Source organism: Rana temporaria, chromosome 1 (assembly GCF_905171775.1).
Source record: "Rana temporaria chromosome 1, aRanTem1.1, whole genome shotgun sequence".
NCBI lineage: Eukaryota > Metazoa > Chordata > Amphibia > Anura > Ranidae > Rana > Rana temporaria.
Window position 1 is genome coordinate 490,627,279 of NC_053489.1, and position 21,077 is coordinate 490,648,355.

General features: G+C 43.3%; 1 protein-coding gene across 1 annotated transcript; it reads right to left on the reverse strand.

Annotated features, from left to right (window-relative positions):
* Positions 1–49: 49 nt before the first annotated feature.
* Positions 50–18,390, reverse strand: MAD2L1 (mitotic arrest deficient 2 like 1). The gene is made up of 5 exons (XM_040330239.1): positions 18,206–18,390; positions 17,369–17,515; positions 12,959–13,079; positions 8,482–8,585; positions 50–684 (listed from the first exon to the last, which is right to left on the reverse strand). The coding sequence occupies exons 1-5, from the start codon at positions 18,273–18,275 to the stop codon at positions 515–517; spliced, it is 612 nt and encodes a 203-aa protein (XP_040186173.1). The 5' UTR covers positions 18,276–18,390; the 3' UTR covers positions 50–514.
* Between the last annotated feature and the right edge of the window lie 2,687 nt (positions 18,391–21,077).

Genomic DNA, 21,077 nt, shown 5'->3' on the forward strand with positions numbered 1-21,077 from the left:
TATACCATATGGACCACAAACAGAAAAAAATACAATTTTGTCACATCCGTTAAGAAATATCACTTTATTTTATCAAAAGGTCTTGAAATGGATAAATTGACATTTACAAGAAAAAAAACAAATCTGATGTCAAGGTTTACAAACATAGCATCCATATAAATAAAACAAGAGTTAACTGGGAGTAGTGATGGGACCAAAGGTTTTGTGTTTGATGATAGGAAATTTAAGCAGCAAAAAAAATAAAAAATAAAAAATCTCCTGATAAGGGAGGTACAAAATCAAATGATGTGCAGTGTCAAAAAAATAGAATATAGCATAAGAAATCTCTTCACATTTCCAAACGTTTATGCAAGAATAAAATGCCCACATTCCTTCCCAATTATTGTACAATATATCAACATCCCATACAAGGGATAACAGACAATTAAAAGCTATATCAGCACACAAGTCACTAGTGATATCTGCAGCAGAGAAAAAGATGGAGCAGCTTTCTGTACATCAGTAGAATACATCTCTAGGAGTCTATCTTCTTGTATGCCACCATACTGTTGACTTTGTGGATTGTAGTAGTAAAGGAACGAAGACGGACTTCTTCAGAGTTGGAAACAAACTGAGGCCCAGATTCCTCCCACTTTTCAGGCACTTGCAAATCCTTGTCTGTGTAGATCAGCAAGTCAAAGGCACCTAAAAACGAACAGAAGTAATGAGAGAAATGTATCCAAAATAGGAAAGCAGTGACTTTTATGATCATATATGTAACTACATCACCTAGTTCTGTGCTTCAAACAAAATGGACTCAACTAGGACGCCCCCCCCCCCTTTTTAAAAAGCAGCTGTATGTAAAATTGACAATGCCAGAATGTAATTAAAGCCTAGCTCAGTGTTTGTCACTTTAAATAGCTTGTTTGGCTCAAGCTGGTCCAAACCATTTGCTTTATGTGTAGGGGTTAGGCTGTACGTGAAATAATAGACTCCTATAGAGGACACCATTTCTATTAACGATTTGCTTTACTAACAGATGTAACAGTTTAGGCGCTCTAATCTGCATGTAGCATCAACTAAATACAGTATACAACGCAGTTGTCCAGCAGCAGGATGGGAACCTTTGTCCCTCTCCTGGAACAAAATTGAGTCAAGCTGAGCTCTTAGCCATTTACAGGAAGCTTTGCATTTTCCAAATGAATATAATAATGCTTCTTTTGATTGGCTGAGGCAGAGATAGTATGGATTAAGGCTTCTTTGAGGCAGAAATGCATTAAGAGATTGCGTTTAATGCGGTTGCAAAAAAAGGAAAGACTGGAGGTTTATGCAGTGCTGAAAACTTGCTTTGCTTACACAGTAATCTATGGGGCTGCACTGTGCCGACACAGGGAGGAAGTAGAGCACTTGCATTGCTGGATGTCAGAGAACTACAGGCATCAGAACTCAGAAGTATGCCTGCAAAGCCAGTAGATTTTAAATAGAAAATTATGAAAAAGGCCTACTAATGAGGGTCATCTTTTTCTTCGAGACCAAAAGAGACATGGTCCCTTATTCCCTTAAACAATGGGCACTTGGTCTTCCCAATGGAGAAGGCCTTACATTTGCACTTCATGTTGTATAATACTACACCTACTGTGGCAGGTGGTTCTTTGTTTGAATGTCTATAGGGTATTATTTGGAAGGAGGAGGTAGCAGTAATTACATCTCCCTTAGGGAAAAAGAGCCCACAATGAGTCCAACTGGTTGTCAACCGAGTAATGACTCGTTACCAGACAGTCTAAGCGACTTAGATCGTCAGTATGCAATTTCTTGGTATGGTTTGATGCATTTTTTGGATCTTCTGATATGCAGTGAAAAAGATACCAATGTTTCTCATATATGGCCCTAACTTTGTAATGCTGTATCGTATCAGGTGATGATTCTAGTGGAAGTAGTTTGTGTTTGGTATGTATATTAGGGACGACCCTGTCCTGGATCTAAACCTCAGGTGCAAGCTTTTCTAAAGGCCAAAAGATACCAAATGGTTGTACAAATGTTTTTAGCTCAGTTATGTTTAATCCTTTCATGCCTAAGCCTATTTCTGACATTTGGTATTTACAAGTTAAAATCCGTATTTTTGCTAGAAAATTACTTAGAACCCCCAAAAATGATATATATTTTTTCAGCAGAGAATCTAGAGAATAAAATGGCGATTGTTGCAATATTTAATGTCACACAGTATTTGTGCGGCGGTGTTTTAAACGCAACTTTTTGGGAAAAATTAACTTTCATGAATTAAAAAAAAAAAAAAAAAAAATGAAAAAGTAGTTAGCCCAATTTGTTTGCATAATGTGAAAGATGATGTTGCGCCGAGTAAATAGATACCAAGCATGTCACGCTTCATAATTGCGACAAACTACGGTACCTACAAATCTCCATAGGCGACGCTTTAAACTTTTTTTTTTACAGTTACCAGGTTAGAGTTACAGAGTAGGTCTACGGCTAGAATTATTGCTCTCGCTCTGACGTTCGCGCGATACCTCACATGTGTGATTTGAACAGTTTTCTCATTTATTTTTAAATTTAAATTGTGTTTTTTTTTTTTTTTTTTACATTTTGATCACTTTTATTGCCGTCACAAGGAATGTAAACATCCCTTGTGACAGTAATAAGTGGTGACAGGTGCTCTTTATGGAGGGAATCGGGGGTCTAAAAGACCCCCAATCTCTCCTTTGCACTTCAAAGTATTCAGATCGCTGAAAACGGTGATTCTGAATACTGTGTACTTTTTAAATCCGGTGCTATTGGCAGCCGAGAAACCCGGAAGTGACGTCATGACGTCACTTCCGTGATAACATTGCGGAGACTGAATCAAAGCCATTTACGGCTTAGTTTCAGTCTCCGCCTGGACACAGAAGGCGCCGGATGGAGGATCGGGATCTCCCGGTGGGACGGGAGGCCCGGTCAGAGCGGCGAGAGGGGGGGGTGTCCTCTTCCGCTCCTCCGGCATAACAACCGAGCGGGCATCATCCCGGTATAACACCTGAAAGCCGAGGACGCATATATGCGTACTCACGGAGCAAAAGGGTTAAATAAATATTACAGCGTTTTTAGAAATACAATTTGAAATAATGGACAGTGCACCTAAAAAGTCCCATATGCCCATTAGATTTTTGAATTTTCCATTAACAAAAAGGAGGCGCTTTATGCATGCTCTGATAAGATTCACAAAAAGCTTGCCTAATCCATTGGGACTTCCCTTGCCATTTCCTGAAAAGGGGAACAAAAAGGGAATCAGACTTCCTGACATCCTTAGTAGCCTCCAGATATGTAAACAAAAAAAAAACAAAAAAAAAAACAAAAAAAAAAACACCCCTTTGAATATCTAACAAGCTGAAAGCTTCCTCTTGCACAAGGGGGTTACCACAGAAGGTGGATAGCATGATATCCCGAGATCTAGGAAAGAATGACAAAAAACATTCAGTAAAAATCCTAGACCAGTCTTGAGAACACCACAGTAGTCAAAAACAGAGAAAAGGCTCTTTAATCGTGCCTGATTTTCTTGGCCTAGCGTTTCAACAAGCAGCTCAAAAGGGTGAGGGAATACCTTGAAGAACTATAAACAAATCCCAGGATGGGAAGCATTTCTATCTTCTAGAGATAGCTCCAAAAGTCTAAAAAAAAAAAAGAAGGGGGGGGGGGGGTCCTCCAAAAGATACATTTGAAAAAAAAGAAAAAAAAAAGAAAAAAAACACATTAAGTGCTACAGCTTGAAGTTTTAATGTGCCAAGAGTCTAACCCCTGGTCTGAGAACAGTTAGAAACTGAAGGAGAGAAAACTATAGCCTTTTGGCCCAAAAAGGAGCTACTAGGAACACATTTGTTTTCTGTGAATTCAGCCAACAGGCTGAACGAGGGAAAAGGCATAGTAGATGCTGAGCACATCTACTGCCACTACTGGATCCTGTGGATTTAGGGAACAAAACTTCTCCACCTTATTTTTTGAGAAGCAAACAAATTTACTTTTGGCTGTCCACAGAAGTCAGTCGAAAAAACACTTCCCGATTGAGAGGGCATCCGTCGTCTCACTTGCAATGACTTAGGAAGTCCGCCAATTCATTCTACATCCCCTTTAGATGCTTTGCTGAGATTGAGGCAATGTTTCGTTCTGCCCAGGTCAGGAGGCCCTCAGCTACATTCATCAAGGTAGGACTCCTTGTGCCCCCATGCTTGTTAATATAAGCCACAGTGGTCATGCTGTCCGAAAGGACATCCTAACTAGGGCTGCAACTAACGATTATTTTCATAATCGATTAGTTGGCCGATTATTGTTTCGATTAATCGACTAATCGGATAATCTTAAATAAGTGTGGTGTACAATTTAGTTCATATGTAAAAAAAAAAAAAAAAAAAAAAAAAAGGCAATTTATTCTTAAATATCCATATGCAGTGGTAAATATAAATAACCAAGTACAGTAATTGTAATGCCTTCTATTACCTCCACTTTCTCTGGGTTCAGATGCTGATCTTCCCTGCACAGAGTCTTTAAAGTGATTTATTTATTTTTTTTAAACTTGTTATACTTACCTGCTCTGTGTAATGGTTTTGCACAGAGCAGCCCAGATCCTCCACTTCTGGGGTCCCTCACCGATGCTTCTGGCTCCTCCTGCCTTCAGAGTGCCTCAATAGCAAGCTGCAAAGTATAGTATAGAGCGCCCGCTATAGCAAGGTAAAAATACTTCTGCCTTTAGAACCACTCACTTCCAGGACTACATGTCCAATAAAGCATTGCTCCTCACACATTTACAAATTCTCAGGCACTTAGTGACATGTATGGATGGTGTACTGAGCTGTACGTGTGCTGCACTGTATTTCCTGATATGTAAACAAATAATGCATACTATATGCAGGCCAACTTATCAACTGGCCGATTAATCAATTATTAAAATAGTTGACAACTATTTTCATAATCGATTAGTTGTCGATTAATCGATTAGTTGTTTCGGCCCTAATCCTAACCAAAACCTCCAATTTCTTCCTGAAGACTTGCAAAGCGCGATCTACTTCACTCAATCCTTGCCAATTCGGAGAATCAGGCTTTGCTTCTGGACCTCTAGATTCTGCACATGGGCACCCCAATACCAAGAACTTGCATCTCTAATTATTATCCAAGACCGTCTAACTCTATGGGGGCCCTCCACCACCAGTGCAACTTTTCTATACCAGGTTGTTGAGTGAATCTCTGGCCCCATCCCACACTCATTAGAAATAACTGTAGGAATCCATGAAGCAGCCTTGTCTAAGGCACTGCTGGGATGAAAGTCATTTATAGGCTCACTGCTGCCATAATGTCTCAAGGGCACTGGCAGATTCAGAAAAAATTTGACGGGACCTCTGAATTTTAATTCAGTACCCCTACATTAGATGTCCAGATAGATTAACCTTTTCCTCTTCAATCTCCAAGGTCTCAAAATAGCTAACAAATCATAACATTTGAGAGATAACTTGTACTGAGGTACTCTAGAAGACTCATCTTTTAGGAATTCAGCATCACTAGCTTACTAAGCTTGAAAAGAAAGTCTGCTGCCGCAAATGCCTGAGGAAGAGAGGAAGAGCAGAGGAATCCATAGAAGACGTGCAGTATGACCATGACTTTTGCTGGAAGCACTTGCTGCCACACATCACCTTCCTCTAATTAAACGCCTTTGCCTGGACGCACAAGAAGGGTGAGCAAGTTATCCCCTTGGGGGGAATTAAATAATGGTGACAGACTCAAGGTCAGGATAAAGAATGCACGTTGGAGAAATTATGGGAGAAGTAGTTTCATTAAAACCAGCGGGGCAAGTAATGGATCACCTGGGGTTTCCAACGCTTCTTTAATTTTTGCACTTGTCCAATAGCTTCTGATTTGGCATGGATCATTGCTTGGGTAATTCTAAGTTGTCACATGTACACACAGGGGAGTGGATTTTCCAAGCCTTAGCAATGGTCTGTTTGGCTGCAGTAGTGACATGAAGCAGAAGCTTAAACTGGCGGCGTGTCAAAGACATGGGTTTTTTATTCAGGAGAGCCACAGCTGGGTCTGGCAATAGGGGAGTGGCAAAGAGTTTCCATAGGATTGCAAAGATGTCTGACCAGAAGAACTGTACTATAGGGCATTCCCATCAAATGTTAAGGTGAGTGAAGATTTTCTAATCCTGGCAGGGAAGGTACCACCTGGTGAGCACTTTGTAGTGATCAATAAGCATGGTCATGGGTGAGGGCAAGATCTTTCCTACTTGCCAATATAAGAGTATTTCGCTGTGTCTGGAGTTAGGAGATTAGCCCACGTCTATGGAGGTCAAATTTGCATTAGTTCAAGAAGCGCAAGTTCTGGGTCTAAGGAGTCAGGAGGGGTACATGGGGGTAATCCAAAGTTTAATTTGCAAGTATCGAAAAAGTTTAGAGGAGGGAATACCATAGGTCTCACAAAAAAGTGTCAGGAAGGATTTGAAAAAGTATTGGTCGCAAAGAATTTTTGGGCTCAGATCAGGCCTACTGCTGACCAAGCAGAAAACGAGGTTAGGAAGGGACTAAGCTGGATAAAAAGGATGGGTTGCGTAGGAAGGAGTGTAAGGCGTTATGAGGAGAGTGAAGGCCAAAGCAACTTTTCAGTCTATTCCATATAGTGAGGCTGGGTCTCATAACGGTTAGTGATGGGACAACCATGGTCTGGAGAATATCTGTAGAAAAAAGGGTCGCAGGCAAGATTCTAAAACTATATATAAAAAGGAGGGGTTTCTGTAGCAGTGTGGTATAGGTTGGGCCAACTGCACAGCATATTTATATAAAAAAAAAATAATAATAATTTAGGCACCCCAAGGCCCCCTCTGATCTGAGCTGGAGTCATGAAGACAAGGATATTATCTGCGAAAAGACAGTTTTGTGTTGACGGCCACCAAGTTCTACACCATGAAGCTTAGGGTTTCAATGAATTAGGAGGGCCGGGGGCTCCATCGCGAAGAGAAAGGCTTTGGAATTCAAAAGCACTGAAGTCCACTGTAAAAAATGTTTGCCAATGGCACAGAATAAAAAGTGTAGGCAAGAGTAAAAAAGGCCTTGCATATCTCGACGGATACAAAGCATGAGGGAATCCGGCATGTGCGAGCAGCACACGTCAAGAGTGTTGCACATGGTCACCTGCCTGACAAGAGGGGATAAACCCCCACTTGGTCTTTGTGTACTAAAAGCTGAAAAGAATTTTCGCAAGGATTTTGACTTCTGGGTTGAGGATCAATATTGGTCTGAAGTTAGACTCATGGAGACAGCTGCCGTTAATGATTCAGCGTGGAACAAGTGGCCATCCAGAAACAGGTACGAGTTTGTTAGAGTCAGACAGGCAGGTCAGATGTAGGCAGAAGAGTTGTCAGGGTCCAGGCCAGAGTCTGTAACGATGAGGTGGCAGGCAGAAAACTAATTCAGAAACAAGCCAGGGGCCAGTGCAGGCAGAGTTCAGATGTAATCCGAGGCAGATCAGGCACAAGAACGGGCAGCAGGTTAAAGACCAAACAGCAAGGATCTAGGGCAGTGATGGCGAACCTTGGCACCCCAGATGTTTTGGAACTACATTTCCCATGATGCTCATGCACTCAGCAGTGTAGATGAGCATCATGGCAAATGTAGTTCCAAAACATCTGGGGTGCCAAGGTTTGCCATCACAGATCTAGGGCATCAGTCCAGTTAAAAAAGCCTGCTTGGTGCCTGTATTAGGAGCGGCATGCACACCCGTATAGGCGCACATTCCCATGCACAAGTATGGCTCAGTGTTCTGCGCTTAATTGCATGCAAGTGCCTCAATACTTGTTTATCTGACTTATTTCCCAATTCAAAAGCTGCGCATGTGCAATACATGCTCCCAACTACTCCAAGCTTGTGTTTTACTGGAATTGAGAGGGGGGGGGGGGGAAGAGAGGGAAAACAGTATGTATGTACGGCTTTTGAACAAGGAAGCATGTCCATGCCTGTGATGCTGTGGGTGAACACCCAACTTCTGCAGTGTCCTGGAAACGGGCCAGGGCATAGAAATGCAAATATTGGGAGTATTTTGGTTAGGTTTCATGGATGACAGAAAAGGCTTGCAGGTATGCATTTGCAATAAACAATATTTTTTACAAACAGTACAGTGCCTTTTAAACTATTTGGGCCCCTTGTCTGGATGGGCCAGTTTATGTAAACGCTCAGCCTTTAAGCATTTTCATCACATGCTCAACTGTCCAGGCTTGTCACAGATGTACTTTAAACCATTCCCATAACCCTAATGCTGCAAGACACCACATAACAGTGTATCAAGAAAATATGAAATAAAAAATTGAATATATATACATTATATATATATATACACATACATATATACATATATATATATATATATACATATATACATATATACACACATATATATATATATATATATATATATACATACATACATACATACATATACACATACATATACACACACACGAAGAACTGAAAAACTTACAAGCTGTATCCAGCAATGGAAGGAACGTTACTGTAGCTGTGATTTGTCTAATAACTGATCGGATTTCTTCTTGAATAACCTTTGGAGATTTATTCCTGATAACGCTAAAAAATAAATAAAAAAAGCTTCATTAGGACAGGAGATTAGATAGTCAGGGCAGTTAACAGGTAAAAGCACTAAGATTTTAAAAGCTAGTCAAAAAAAATAAATACAATTATTAATCTTTATTATTTGAGGTGTGTAAAGCAAATTCTAGTTTTTCCATCAGAAGAGGTGAGAGGGACACATGCACTGACACCTGTCGCCATCCAACCGAATCTGCCAAAAACAGATGGATGGTGGTCCCATTTCCCATCCGTCAGGTGGATCGAATGAAAACAGACAAGACCATTTCCATCCAATTGCCCCATAACATAAATAAGCGTGATCCTACCTGCTTTAAAGTAGAACTATAGGCAAAACTTTTTCAAATTTTGGATAGAGCAAGGGAAGGTTATAACCCGTCTGATTTTTTTACACTATCCGTGTCCCATTGGGGAGATATCTCTTCACTTCCAGTCCCATAACCAAGCAGGAAGTGAGGAAATCCCTGCAAATTCGTTCCTCATCACTAGTGACCCCAATAAAAGATTGCTTTTCTGGGGACAAACCAGAATTTTTTTTCTTTCAATAATGGTAAACAGGACTAATAGAGAGATTAAATCTCCTTAACAAGGGCCCAGGAAGCAATAAAAAAAACTGGCAGGTGTTCTAATCCCTCTTCATTCCATCCAAATAAATAAGTTTGGTCCTTAGTTATACTTTAACCACTTCCCGACCGCCGCATGTAAATGTACGTCCACAGAATGGCACGTTACAGGCAAATGGGCGAACATGTACGTCCTTGAATTCTAGCGGGTGGGGGGTCCGATCGGGACCCCCCCGCTACATGCGGCGATCGGATTCCCGCGGGGAGCGATCCGGGACGACGGCGCGGCTATTCGTTTATAGCCGCTCCATCACGATCGCTCTCCGGAGCTGAAGAACGGGGAGAGCCGTATGTAAACACGGCTTCCCCGTGCTTCACTATGGCGCTGCATCAATCGAGTGATCCCTTATATAGGGAGACTCAATCGATGAAATCAGTCCTACAGCCACACCCCCCTACAGTTGTAAACACACACTAAGTGAACACCAACTCCTACAGCGCCCCCTGTGGTTAACTCCCAAACTGCAACTGTCATTTTCACAATATACAATGCAATTTAAATGCATTTTTTGCTGTGAAAATGACAATGGTCCCAAAAATGTGTCAAAATTGTCCGAAATGTCCGCCATAATGTCGCAGTCACGAGAAGGAAAAAACAAAAAAAAAAAAAAAACGCTGATCGCCGCCATTAGTAGTAAAAAAAAAAAAAAATAAAAAAAAATGCAATAAAACTATCCCCTATTTTGTAAACGCTATAAATTTTGCGCAAACCAATCGATAAACGCCTGTTGCGATTTTTTTTTACCAAAAATAGGTAGAAGAATACGTATCGGCCTAAACTGAGGAAAAAAAAACATTTTTATATATGTTTTTGGGGGATATTTATTATAGCAAAATGTAAAAAATATTGAATTTTTTTCAAAATTGTCGCTCTATTTTTTTTTATAGCGCAAAAAATAAAAACCGCAGAGGTGATCAAATACCACCAAAAGAAAGCTCTATTTGTGGGGAAAAAAGGACGCCAATTTTGTTTGGGAGCCATGTCGCACGACCGCGCAATTGTCTGTTAAAGCGACGCAGTGCCGAATCGCAAAACCTGGCCTGGGCATTTAGCTGCCTAAAGGTCCGGGGCTTAAGTGGTTAAGCTGCAAGTCCTCCTTGTGCCTGAGGAGCCCTCCAAACCTGCATAAATAACTAAATTTCGGACAGAATTTCTCCTCAGCATCCACAAACAAACGCAGTTCTTTGCAAATAACATGCATTTACGGCTGAACGCCGGCATTGCCATCGCTGGGCCAAGCGGGCCACAATTTATGAAAGGCTCTCAGCACAGTATAAACTGCATGTAGCATCAGCTCTATACTGCGTACAGCACGGTGTTCTGGCAGTCATAAGAGAATTACTTCAGTTCCTACCGGTAGAGAGAAAAAAAAAAAAAAAAAAAAAAAAAAAAGCACTTGCACTGGCTGCCGGTCCACTATCGCACATTATTTAAGGCTGGATGTATTATGTTTAACCACTTGCTTACTGGGCACATATACTCCCTTCCTGCCCAGGTGAAATTTCAGCACTGTCACGCTTTGAATGACAATTGCGCGGTCGTGCGACGTTGCTTCCAAACAAAATTGGCGTCCTTTTTCCCCCACAAATAGAGCTTTCTTTTGGTGGTATTTGATCACCTCTGCGTTTTTTTGGCGCTATAAACAAAAATAGTGACCATTTTGAAAAAAAAAAAAATTTTTTTTTTACTATAATAAATATCCAATAAAAAAAAAATTATAATTTTTCTCAGTTTAGTCCAATACGTATTCTTCTACATATTTTTGGTAAAAATAAAAAAAAAAATCGCAATAAGCGTATAGTGATTGGTTTGCGCAAACGTTATAGCGTCTACAAAATAGGGGATAGAATCATGACATTTTATTTTTATTATTTTTTTTTTGTACCATTAATTGCGGCGATCTGCGATTTTTGTCAGGGCTGCGATATTGCGGCGGACACATTTTTGGGACCATTCACATTTATACAGCGAACAATGATAGAAATATGCACTGATTACTGTATAAATGTGACTGGCAGGTAAGGGGTTAACACTAGGGGGCGAGGAAGGGGTTAATGTATTCCCTAATTAGTGATTCTTACTGTGGGGGGGAGGGGGGTGACCGATGGTTGTCCCTATGTACAAGGGACACACTATCAGTCTCCTCTCCCTGACAGGACGTGGAGCTCTGTGTTTACACACAGAGCTCCATGTCCCTGTCTCCATGACCGCGGGTGCTTGGCGGCCATCAGGCACGCGCATCGGCACCTGACTGACGCGGCGGGTGCACCAGTCAGTGGCCTGGAGGCCGTATAAAGACGGCCTCCTGGCAATTCAGAGCCACAATGTGGCCGTAAAAACCCGCCATGCGGGCGGGAAGAGGTTAAGATTATGAGAGGACTGGCACCAAGCTATCTCTGCTCTCGTTTTCATAAACAAGCTTTTGTTAGATCACTCAGATCTACCAGCAGAGATCTCCTTTACATCTCGGTGCCCAAGAATATCCAGCGTGGTGGCCGGGCCTTCTCCCACCAGGGTACCGTTCTATGGAATAGCCTCCCTGTCAAGCTCCAGGAGGGCCCTACTATTCCGGTCTTCCGCGGGTTACTGCAGACTTGGCTTTTCACACAAGCCTTCCCTGCGTAGCCTCTCTTCCACCCTTTTGGCTGCTCTGTGCTGCTTCTGGGTCCTCTTTTCCCCAGTAACTCTGCTAGGCGCGTCGGGACCCTTCGGGGTAAGACCGCGCTATATTAAGATACCTCTCAACTCAAAGAATTTAAAGCTCCAGGCTCCTCCCTAAAAAAAAAAAAGTCAGCAGGTCCAGTGCTTTGAAAAAGTATTCATACTCCTTCAAATTCTACACCATTTTGTCATGTTACAACCAAAAACGTAAATGTATTTTATTGGGATTATATGTGATAGACCAACACAAGTGGCAGATGAAAAAATGGTTTTCCAAATTCTTTACAAATAAATATCTGAAAAGTGTGGCGTGCATTTTTATTTAGCCCCCTTTACTTTGATACCCCTAACTAAAAATAGCGGAACCAATTGCCTTCAGAAGTCACCTAATTAGCAAATAGAGTCCACCTGTGTGCAATTTAAAGTGGATGTAAATTTTTATTTTATTTTTTAATGAAGACTTCTACCTGAAGCGTGTTGGCCAAGTTGACATTAGGCCTGCCATTCAGTGGCCAAACCCTGTAGATTTTTTGGTCCATTGCATTTCTGAAAACTTCTAGCCCAATGAGGGTGATAGGTCAAGTATTTGTGGGGGCTTAGAGAAGTCCAGCCTGAGCCTTTAAGGCTGGGCTTCTCCTATGAGTCACAGGAGTGCAATTAGTTTTGTACTCCTATGACCCGTTTTCAGTCGAGAACGGTCTGAAGTCCGCTCTGCGCTGATGTTGCTGGGATCAGTTGAGGAAGCGCATCATCCCGACTTAGGATGTCTGGATGCGCCAGCTGTCTAGACTGATGGCAGTCTCAGCAAGCCGTTGAGACTGCAGCTACCTGCCCCTTCACAGCTCAGCGCTCCAGTGAGCGTGAAGTAACAGGACACACACACTTCTCTTCTAAAGGCTACGTCCACAATTCAGAACATAACACCAATAATCAGCATGTAACATGGTGGCAAGCTGATGAAGGTACCACGAGACAGGCTAGTCTTAAGTGCCATTCTGCTGACCTACTAAACAAAAAAAAAACAAAAAAAGGGGGGGGGGGGGGGGGAAATCAGTTGCTATACTTACTTGTCATCTTTTACAGTTTTGTCACATTCTACATCAAACTGCCAACGTTCCAAAATTTCACTGCTGTCAATACTTGTAATAACTACCACCAGTTTCTGGACCTGACATTTGTACAGCCAATCTGAAACGACATGCATAATCCAAAAATTACTACAATAAAACATTAAAAACTAAACAAGCTGGATTTAAAAAAAAGGCCAGTATGAAGTTCAGTCAAAGCCAACAGGGTTCGCCACAATGGAAGAATCTATTGTAAGCAATACATTTTTTAATTTGACCACATCTTCTAATGGGAATAGTAAATTTGGTGTGACTAATCTAGAAAGCACATCCGTAAAGGCTCCCAATCTTTAGAACCTTCTGCAGCTCTAATGCAAAACCAAATACTAGTTTTGCAATTAAAGCAGAACTCCAAGAAATCTCAAAAGTCTCCTTGCCAATGCTTAAACCCCCTGCACTGCAAGGAATAAATGCTTGTTTTTGTCTCATCTCATGTATGAATACAAAACGTTTTACCTGCTGTACCCCTCGCTACCCTGGGAGCTGGCACTCTGCTCTCCCCTCAGACACCCCAAGTTGTGGGCAGGCCCTTGGCATCCTCACCTATAATGCAGGACTGCTGTTCCTGCACTGTAATGAACACAAAATGAACCCAATGGACGAAACTCCAAGAGGAGAGAAAAAAATAAAAAAAAACAGACTTCAGAGGCCCAGTTTCACAGAAAGAAGGAAACCTGCTGGTGCGAGGGACAAGAGAAGAAAAAGCGGCTTTTTTAAATTACCCCAGACAAAAAGAATTTAAACACTTGCAGCACAGATGGACACTTACTGCAAGGCTCATATCAACGTTAAACTGGTGTTTATACCATATATTTATTGCAGCTCAAGGTATAGCCTAAGGCCCCTTTCAGACTGGGGCGGGAGCCGCGGTGGTGGTATAGCGGCGCTATACCGTCGGATTTGCCGCGGGATTCCGTCGCTAGCGGGGCGGTATTAACCCCCGCTAGCGGCCGATAAAGGGTTAATACCGCCCACAATGCGCCTCTGCAGAGGTGCATTGCCGCAGTTCCCATTGTTTTAAATGGGAAGGAACGGTATACACGCCGCTCCAAAGATGCTGCTGACAGGAGATTTTTTTGTCTCCCGCCAGCGCATCGCCTCAGTGTGAAAGCCCTCGGGCTTTCACATCGAGTACGCAGTGAAGGAGTTTTTCAGGCAATATAGCAGCGCTATACCGCCTGAAAAACTCCTCAGTGTGAAAGGGGTCTAAGGCTCCGATCCAAAATTAAGTTACTGACTTTCCTTTAAAGTCTTTGTGATTTACTCACTTTCCTTAACCACTTCCCTACCACAGTACATCATATGACGTCCTTGACTGTCAGGGGGGGTTGAAGATATCAATGCCTGAAGCTGCAGGCATCATTCCATTCAGATATTCTTTCCAGGTGGCGATTCTGTGCACAGCAAGTTCCATCACTTGATCACTAGATAGATCTCTATATGAATTTTTACATGTAGGAGAGGAGTGCCAAAATAGGCACGGTATGGAAGTGGTTAAACCCATAAAGGAATGAAGACTCCAGCCACAAGAACAGTTTCATGAGGGTGCAACAAAAATCTTGCTTAGAAGTACAAGATCTCAAAGATAGTAGGCAAGGACTAAAAGATGGAAAAGGAGGAGGTATTATGTTGAAATAAAGTAATGAGGACAGGGAACAGATGAATAATTGCTTTTTATACATGTGGATTCCTTTCCTTGAAGGATGTGGATAGCTCATAATTTAGCTGAACCAAATTAGAGAGATTACAAAGAAGCAAATTGTATGCATGACTGTCAGACTGAAATGAATAGAACTATTCTGTAGGGCAGTGGCGGTCAAATCTTCTCTCCCCTGCCCCCCCAATTGCAGCCCTGGACATCACCAATGGGCCACACATAATATTTAGTGCATCTCATGTAATGCAACAGAAAGCCATCAGAGGCTGCAGATATAAGACAGGAGATGGACTACAGGCATGCAACGGGAGGTGGTCAAAGACTGCAGACATGCAACAGATTGTAGGAGACTGGGATCATGCTTTACAAGACATTCATAGATTAGCAACAAGTTTCATTAGACATAGATTGGAAAATAAAATACAGTGGAACCTCGGATTGCAAGCAATGCGGTTAACGAGCGTTTCGGAATACGAGCAATGCATTTATGTACCACATTTAAGATTTCTCTTAGAAAGATCCATGATATACAAAAATAGAAACATACAAATGGACAACACAGAAAGTAAGATTGTGTGAAATTAACAAGCCATTTTATAAGTCAGTCTAAAGCGGGGGAGGGGGTCAGCAATTTGCAGATCATGGACAGGCGACTAGTAGATCGTGGTCTGGGCTTGCTGACCCGCCATTCCAGAGCAACAAACAGAGTGCAATGCAGAGGGACTACTTGTAAAGTTGGAGCTGTAGTAGGGACCAAGAGGCACATAAGCCAATGTCTCCTCTGTAGTGCTGGCTCCTGTCCCTTGCGGAGTGATACCAACTACACCATCTCTTATCCCAGTTGGCGGTTTCCAAAGTGCCAGCAGCAGGAAAGAAGAAATCTTCAGGTCAGTGTGAAGCAATACACTGGGCATAAGAGCAGCGTTGTGTTTCTTTCTCACCCCCTGCTTTAACCCCTTGGACCTCACAGAAGCATGCAATTGCTGGCCGCTTGCAGAGTAGCCCCATGTACCTGAATGGGTTGCGGTTGGCAGGTGGTAGCACCCACCAAAAGCAACAGGGGGGGCTTAACTCCTACTGCAATAGGTGTACGCCAAAAGAGGTAGGGTTTGGGGGCAGTTTACATTTGAACAAGCCCTAAGGGTGCCGCTGTCAAATGCAACCAAGGGCTCATTCACAAGTGCAGCAGGCACTGCTGCGCCTCTGAAAAGTGATCCCGGTGTGTTTGACAGGTAGTAAGGAGGAAATATGTTGCCTCCTCACCACCTAATTTAAATCCATAATTGCTGTGTGTCAGGTGGTGACATTGGGAACAGTGATCTTTGGCTTCTCCCATGTTGTTTCCAGTGGATCTCCACCTCTTAAAGTTGCCTACCCCTGGTCTAAAGAATTTATTTCCTTTGAAGGCTTGAGTAGGCCTAGGTAAGGTAGCCACAGACGACTGGAGGGCTAATAGAGAGAACACATGTATGGTTGTTAGCAGGAGGCAGGATAGCCTTCTCTGAAGAGAGTGGTTTTCACAGATCACCTAAAAGTGCACAGAGTAGGAGAAAATCAGAGACTGGGGTAGGGAGTTCCAGATGATGGGGAAGGTTTGGGAGAAGTCTTGGAGGCAAGCATGATTCTGCACATTCTCCAGCCAGGTTCTGACTTGCTGCAGCTTCTAATGCACACTGAAAAGCTTGCAGTGAGCAGTGGAGTCAGTCATCAATTTTCAGGAAACAAGAGGAGCCTATACAACCTTGCAGAACTGAAGGCAAGGCAGAGTTCAACCTTAAAGCGGTTCTCCACCCTAAAGTGAAGTCCCGCTGATCGGAACCCTCCCCCCCTCCGGTGTCACATTTGACACCTTTCGGGGGGAGGGGGGTGCAGATACCTGTCTAAAGACAGGTATTTGCACCCACTTCCGGCCCGGCATTCACGGGCAAAAGACGGGCATTGCGTCACATGCGTCGCCCCCCCGTTGTGTGCTGGGAACACCCGGCTCCCAGCACACAGCGGGAGCCAATCGGCATGCGCGGCGCGACTCGCGCCGTAGGGAACCGGGCAGTGAAGCCGCAGCGCTTCACTTCCTGGTTCCCTCAGCGTGGATGGAGGGGGGAGCAGCAGAGAGACGAGCGATCGCTTGTCATCTGCTGCGGACGCCGCTGGACTCCAGGACAGGTAAATGTCCTAATATTAAAAGTCAGCAGCTGCAGTATTTGTAGCTGCTGGCTTTTAATTTTTTTTTTGGCGGAACATCCGCTTTAAGCGTTAGCTCAGTTGTGTATGGCACCCGATACTAAGTGAATATATGAGGACAAATACAGCACCCAGTAACCGAACAGCTCCTTATATGTACAGTAACAATTTTAATACATACTATTCACTAGAGATGAGGGGGTACGTTTTGCCAATTTCCTCTAGAAACCCATTTAGGCTCGTTCACACATGTCCGATGCGATTTGCAGTCAGTTTTTAAAAAAGCCTGGTGCAGTTTTATTCACCGATTCGGGTGCGATTTTTTTTTTTTACTTGAATTCACACCTGAACCGGACCTAAAAACCTCACTCTTTCAAGCGGAGTGACATATGTGAACTGGCATTGCAAGCTAGTCCAGTGCACATATTATGCGAATCGGATGTGGTTCAAAGTTCATCAGATTCACATATGTGAACCAAGCCTAAGGGGAACCCCCCCTCCCCCATCAGTACCTTGGAGTTGCTCCGTCACAGTATTCAAGTATTCCTTTAGATCTGGATCTGTAGAGACTAGCAGGGTGAGCCCATATTTCTGCGCACGGGTGAAGGTCTCTGGAGGATAAATCCCACGCTGATACAAAATACTGTTGATGCCAAAAACTGTGGTGACAAAACAAGGTGCGTTTTATAAACAACCATAACAGAATAATAAATTATATATATATATATATATATATATATATATATATATATATATATATATATATATATATATATATATATATATATATTATAATATTATATTTTATTTTTTTTTGTTAGAACTCAAATTCTGGCTCAGCATCGGTTATGTTTTACAAATACATTGGGTTACGTTGCATTAAAATTTAAAAAGGTGCATTTTTCCCCCAAAACTTCTGTTTGAAAAACCGCTGTGCAAATACTGTGTGTGATTAAAAAAAAAAAAAAAAAAAGTTTCACATGTAAACAAATAAAAAAAAATGCCTGGTCTTCAAGTGGTTAACCACCACTGAAGCAGAGGATTGTGGAGATGGGGGAAGAATTCCAATTAAAAGAGGTATCAGACAGCAATGGTATGTACTATGTAGCTACATTGGAGCCCTATTTCCACACATAGATTTCCTCTAGCTGTACAAGCAGCACAAGGCTCATCAATTCTCGGACACGCCCACACCAGATCGCAAACACTTGATTGGTCAGTCACCGCTCCTTATTGCACCTTGTAGTTCATCCATACTGGAGAGGTTCCGGTGACAGGCAGCCTATTATACAAGGCAGACTATAGATCCCCCATAACACAATACAGGGCGGCTCATTCATTCCCCTTACAGAAGAACTCGGACACGATCTCCGCGCTGCCTTTCAAAGTGATCCCTTCACATGTCAGCTGTCCCGCCATCTCTCTTCCTGGCTTTACGACCCGATTCACTGCAACCCAAACACTTCTACGGAGAGTCGCGCCTTCCGCTTCAAACCGCCAGCGAGGCAATTGCCACGCCCAGCTGACGAGCGTGATTTCTGGTTGGTTACGTGTAGATAATCGTCTTTGCTGTGTTTTCAGCCATTTTTGGTAAGGGTAAGCAAACTGCATACAGCCATACACACTGTATGCACCATGCTTCAGCTGTGAACGTCGGCCATTTTTACTAAGGGCAAGAAGCGACCGACGACGGGTCATGTGACTGCACGCCAGCCTATATATATATATATATATATATATATATATATATATATATATATATATATATATGAATGAACTGTACACTTGTTAGAGCGGCAGACAGCTTGGAGAGTTCATGTATTCTGGTAGAGTTTTTTTTCATGTACATTCCGTTAACCACTTAAAGAGGAAGTAAACCCTTCCATTTAAAAAAAAAAAAAAAACCCTGTAAGAGAAAGGCATAATGAGCTAGTATGCACAGCATACTAGCTCATTATGTGTCACTTACCTGTGATCGAATCCCCCAAAGTCCTCCTTCGTCCCGTCCGCCGCCAAGTCCAGATCGGCGATGATGTCACTCCCGGGCATGCGCACAGCACCGGCAGGGAAATACGGCATTAAAGCGGATCTCCACTCTAAAGTGGAGTCCCGCTGATCGGCACCCTCCCCCCCTCCGGTGTCACATTTGACACCTTTCAGGGGGGAGGGGGGTGCAGATACCTGTCTACAGACAGGTATCTGCACCCACTTCCGGCCCTACGATACGGGCAAAGGACGGGTTTTTTCTCCGCTTCCGTCGCCCCCCCCGTTGTATGCTGGGAACACTCGGCTCCCAGCACACAGCGGGAGCCAATCGGCGGGCGCAGCGCGACTCGCGCATGCGCCGTAGGGAACCGGGCAGTGAAGCCGGAGCGCTTCACTTCCTGGTTCCCTCACCGTGGATGGAGGGGGGAGCAGCAGGGTGACGAGCGATCGGCTCGTCATCTGCTGCGATCACCGCTGGACTCCAGGACAGGTAAGTGTCCTTATATTAAAAGTCAGCAGCTGCAGTATTTGTAGCTGCTTGCTTTTAATATAGTTTTTTAGTGGCACATCCGCTTTAACTCGTTAATGCCATTAAAGTGGTTGTATACCCAAAAATTTAACTTTACATGTAAATACGTCTCCTAATCTCCTTAATCAATTGCAATGTGTTATTTTTGCCTACCTGCATTGTTTTTCCTATAATGGCTGTATTCCCGAGTGATGACGTAGGCAGGCGCCGTATCGTCGTTAAATCCGGCAAGCCGAGACCCGGCCGGATACATTCTCTGTTTGTCGGTGGTGCGTCATTTACTGTTGTTGACATCAGCCCCGACATCCCGCGATGGTTAGGCAGCTATCTTCACCCCAAGAGGATCATGGTTACCATGTGACTCCAACGTCACAGGGCTAAAGGAGACAGACGGCGCCATTATCAAAAAAGGAGAACTCAAGAGAAGTGCCAGATAAACATTGTATGCATCTTGGCTTCATACAAGATGGTTTGATTACACAGCGCAGAAGAAACTGTGGGCGGAAGTAGAAAGGGAACTAAACAAGGAAGACCACAACTAACATGGCGCGGATATAACAGCAGAAATGATTTTACACGATCATCTGTAAAACAGTGAGTAAACGAATGTAGTTCAAACCATAGCGCTCAATCGTTTTAGAACTGTTTGATATTCAAAACCATATGCATGGTTAAATTAGGACCGGAGGGTATACAACCGCTTTAAGAAAAACGGCACGCTCAGTGCACCTGCGCTGTTGTCTATGGCGCGAATGCGCCGTAGACATCGGCGCTTGTCTCAATTGTAACTATTTCCTAAATCGTACAAGTTTAGGAGATATTTCTTGCACCTACAGGTAAGCCTTAATCTAGGCTTACCTGTAGGTGCAAGATGTGTGGTTGGGTTTTCAACCACTTTAAAGTGGTTGCAAACCATGATACACCACTTTTACCTAAAGGTAAGCCTATAATAAGGCTTATCTGTAGGTACTGGAAATATGTCCTAAACTTGTACGGTTTAGGAGATATTTACTATATACCCTTGCGCAAACGCCACCCAGGGCCGTCTTTGACGTGGGGCAAAAGGCCACCTGCGATTGCTCCACAGGGAGCCAGAACTGTGATCTGTCAATGTAACCAAACTGATCCCCGTTCTGACAGGGGAGGAGAGAGAGATCGTCTGTTCCTAGTGATCAGGAACAGTGATCTCTTTCCTCCTCCAGTCAGTACACTCCCCACAAAAGAGAGATGGTGGGGCAGCTGACATGTGAAGGGATCACTCTGAAAGGCAGCGCGGAGATCGTGTCCGAGTTCTTCTGTAAGGGGAATGAATGAGCCGCCCTGTATTGTGTTATGGGGGATCTATAGTCTGCCTTGTATAATAGGCTGCCTGTCACCGGAACCTCTCCAGTATATCAGGGGTGAACTACAAGGTGCAATAAGGAGCGGTGACTGAATCAAGTGTTTCTGATCTGGGATGGGCGTGTCCTAGAACTGATCAGCCTTGTGCTGCTTGAATATGCTTACCCAAGGAATTCCAGGTGTGGAAATAGTGCTCCAGCTTGGACGCAATGTAGCTATATGTACATACCATTTCTGGCTGATACCACCCCTGCACTCTGCACCCACCTCACCCCTGCACTCTGCATCCACCTCACCCTGCACTCTGCATCCACCTCACCCCTGCACTCTGCATCCACCTCACCCCTGCACTCTGCATCCACCTC

What these genes read in the sequence shown, in the direction of transcription:
- MAD2L1 (XM_040330239.1), bottom strand. Translation starts at nt 18,275, where the DNA reads ATGGCGGGACAGCTGACATGTGAAGGGATCACTTTGAAAGGCAGCGCG. An exon ending in AAAACTGTAAAAGATGACAA is followed by an intron (nt 8,586 to 12,958) that starts GTAAGTATAGCA and finishes TTTATTTTTTAG; the next exon opens with CGTTATCAGGAATAAATCTC. An exon ending in TCCATTGCTGGATACAGCTT is followed by an intron (nt 685 to 8,481) that starts GTAAGTTTTTCA and finishes GTTCGTTTTTAG; the next exon opens with GTGCCTTTGACTTGCTGATC.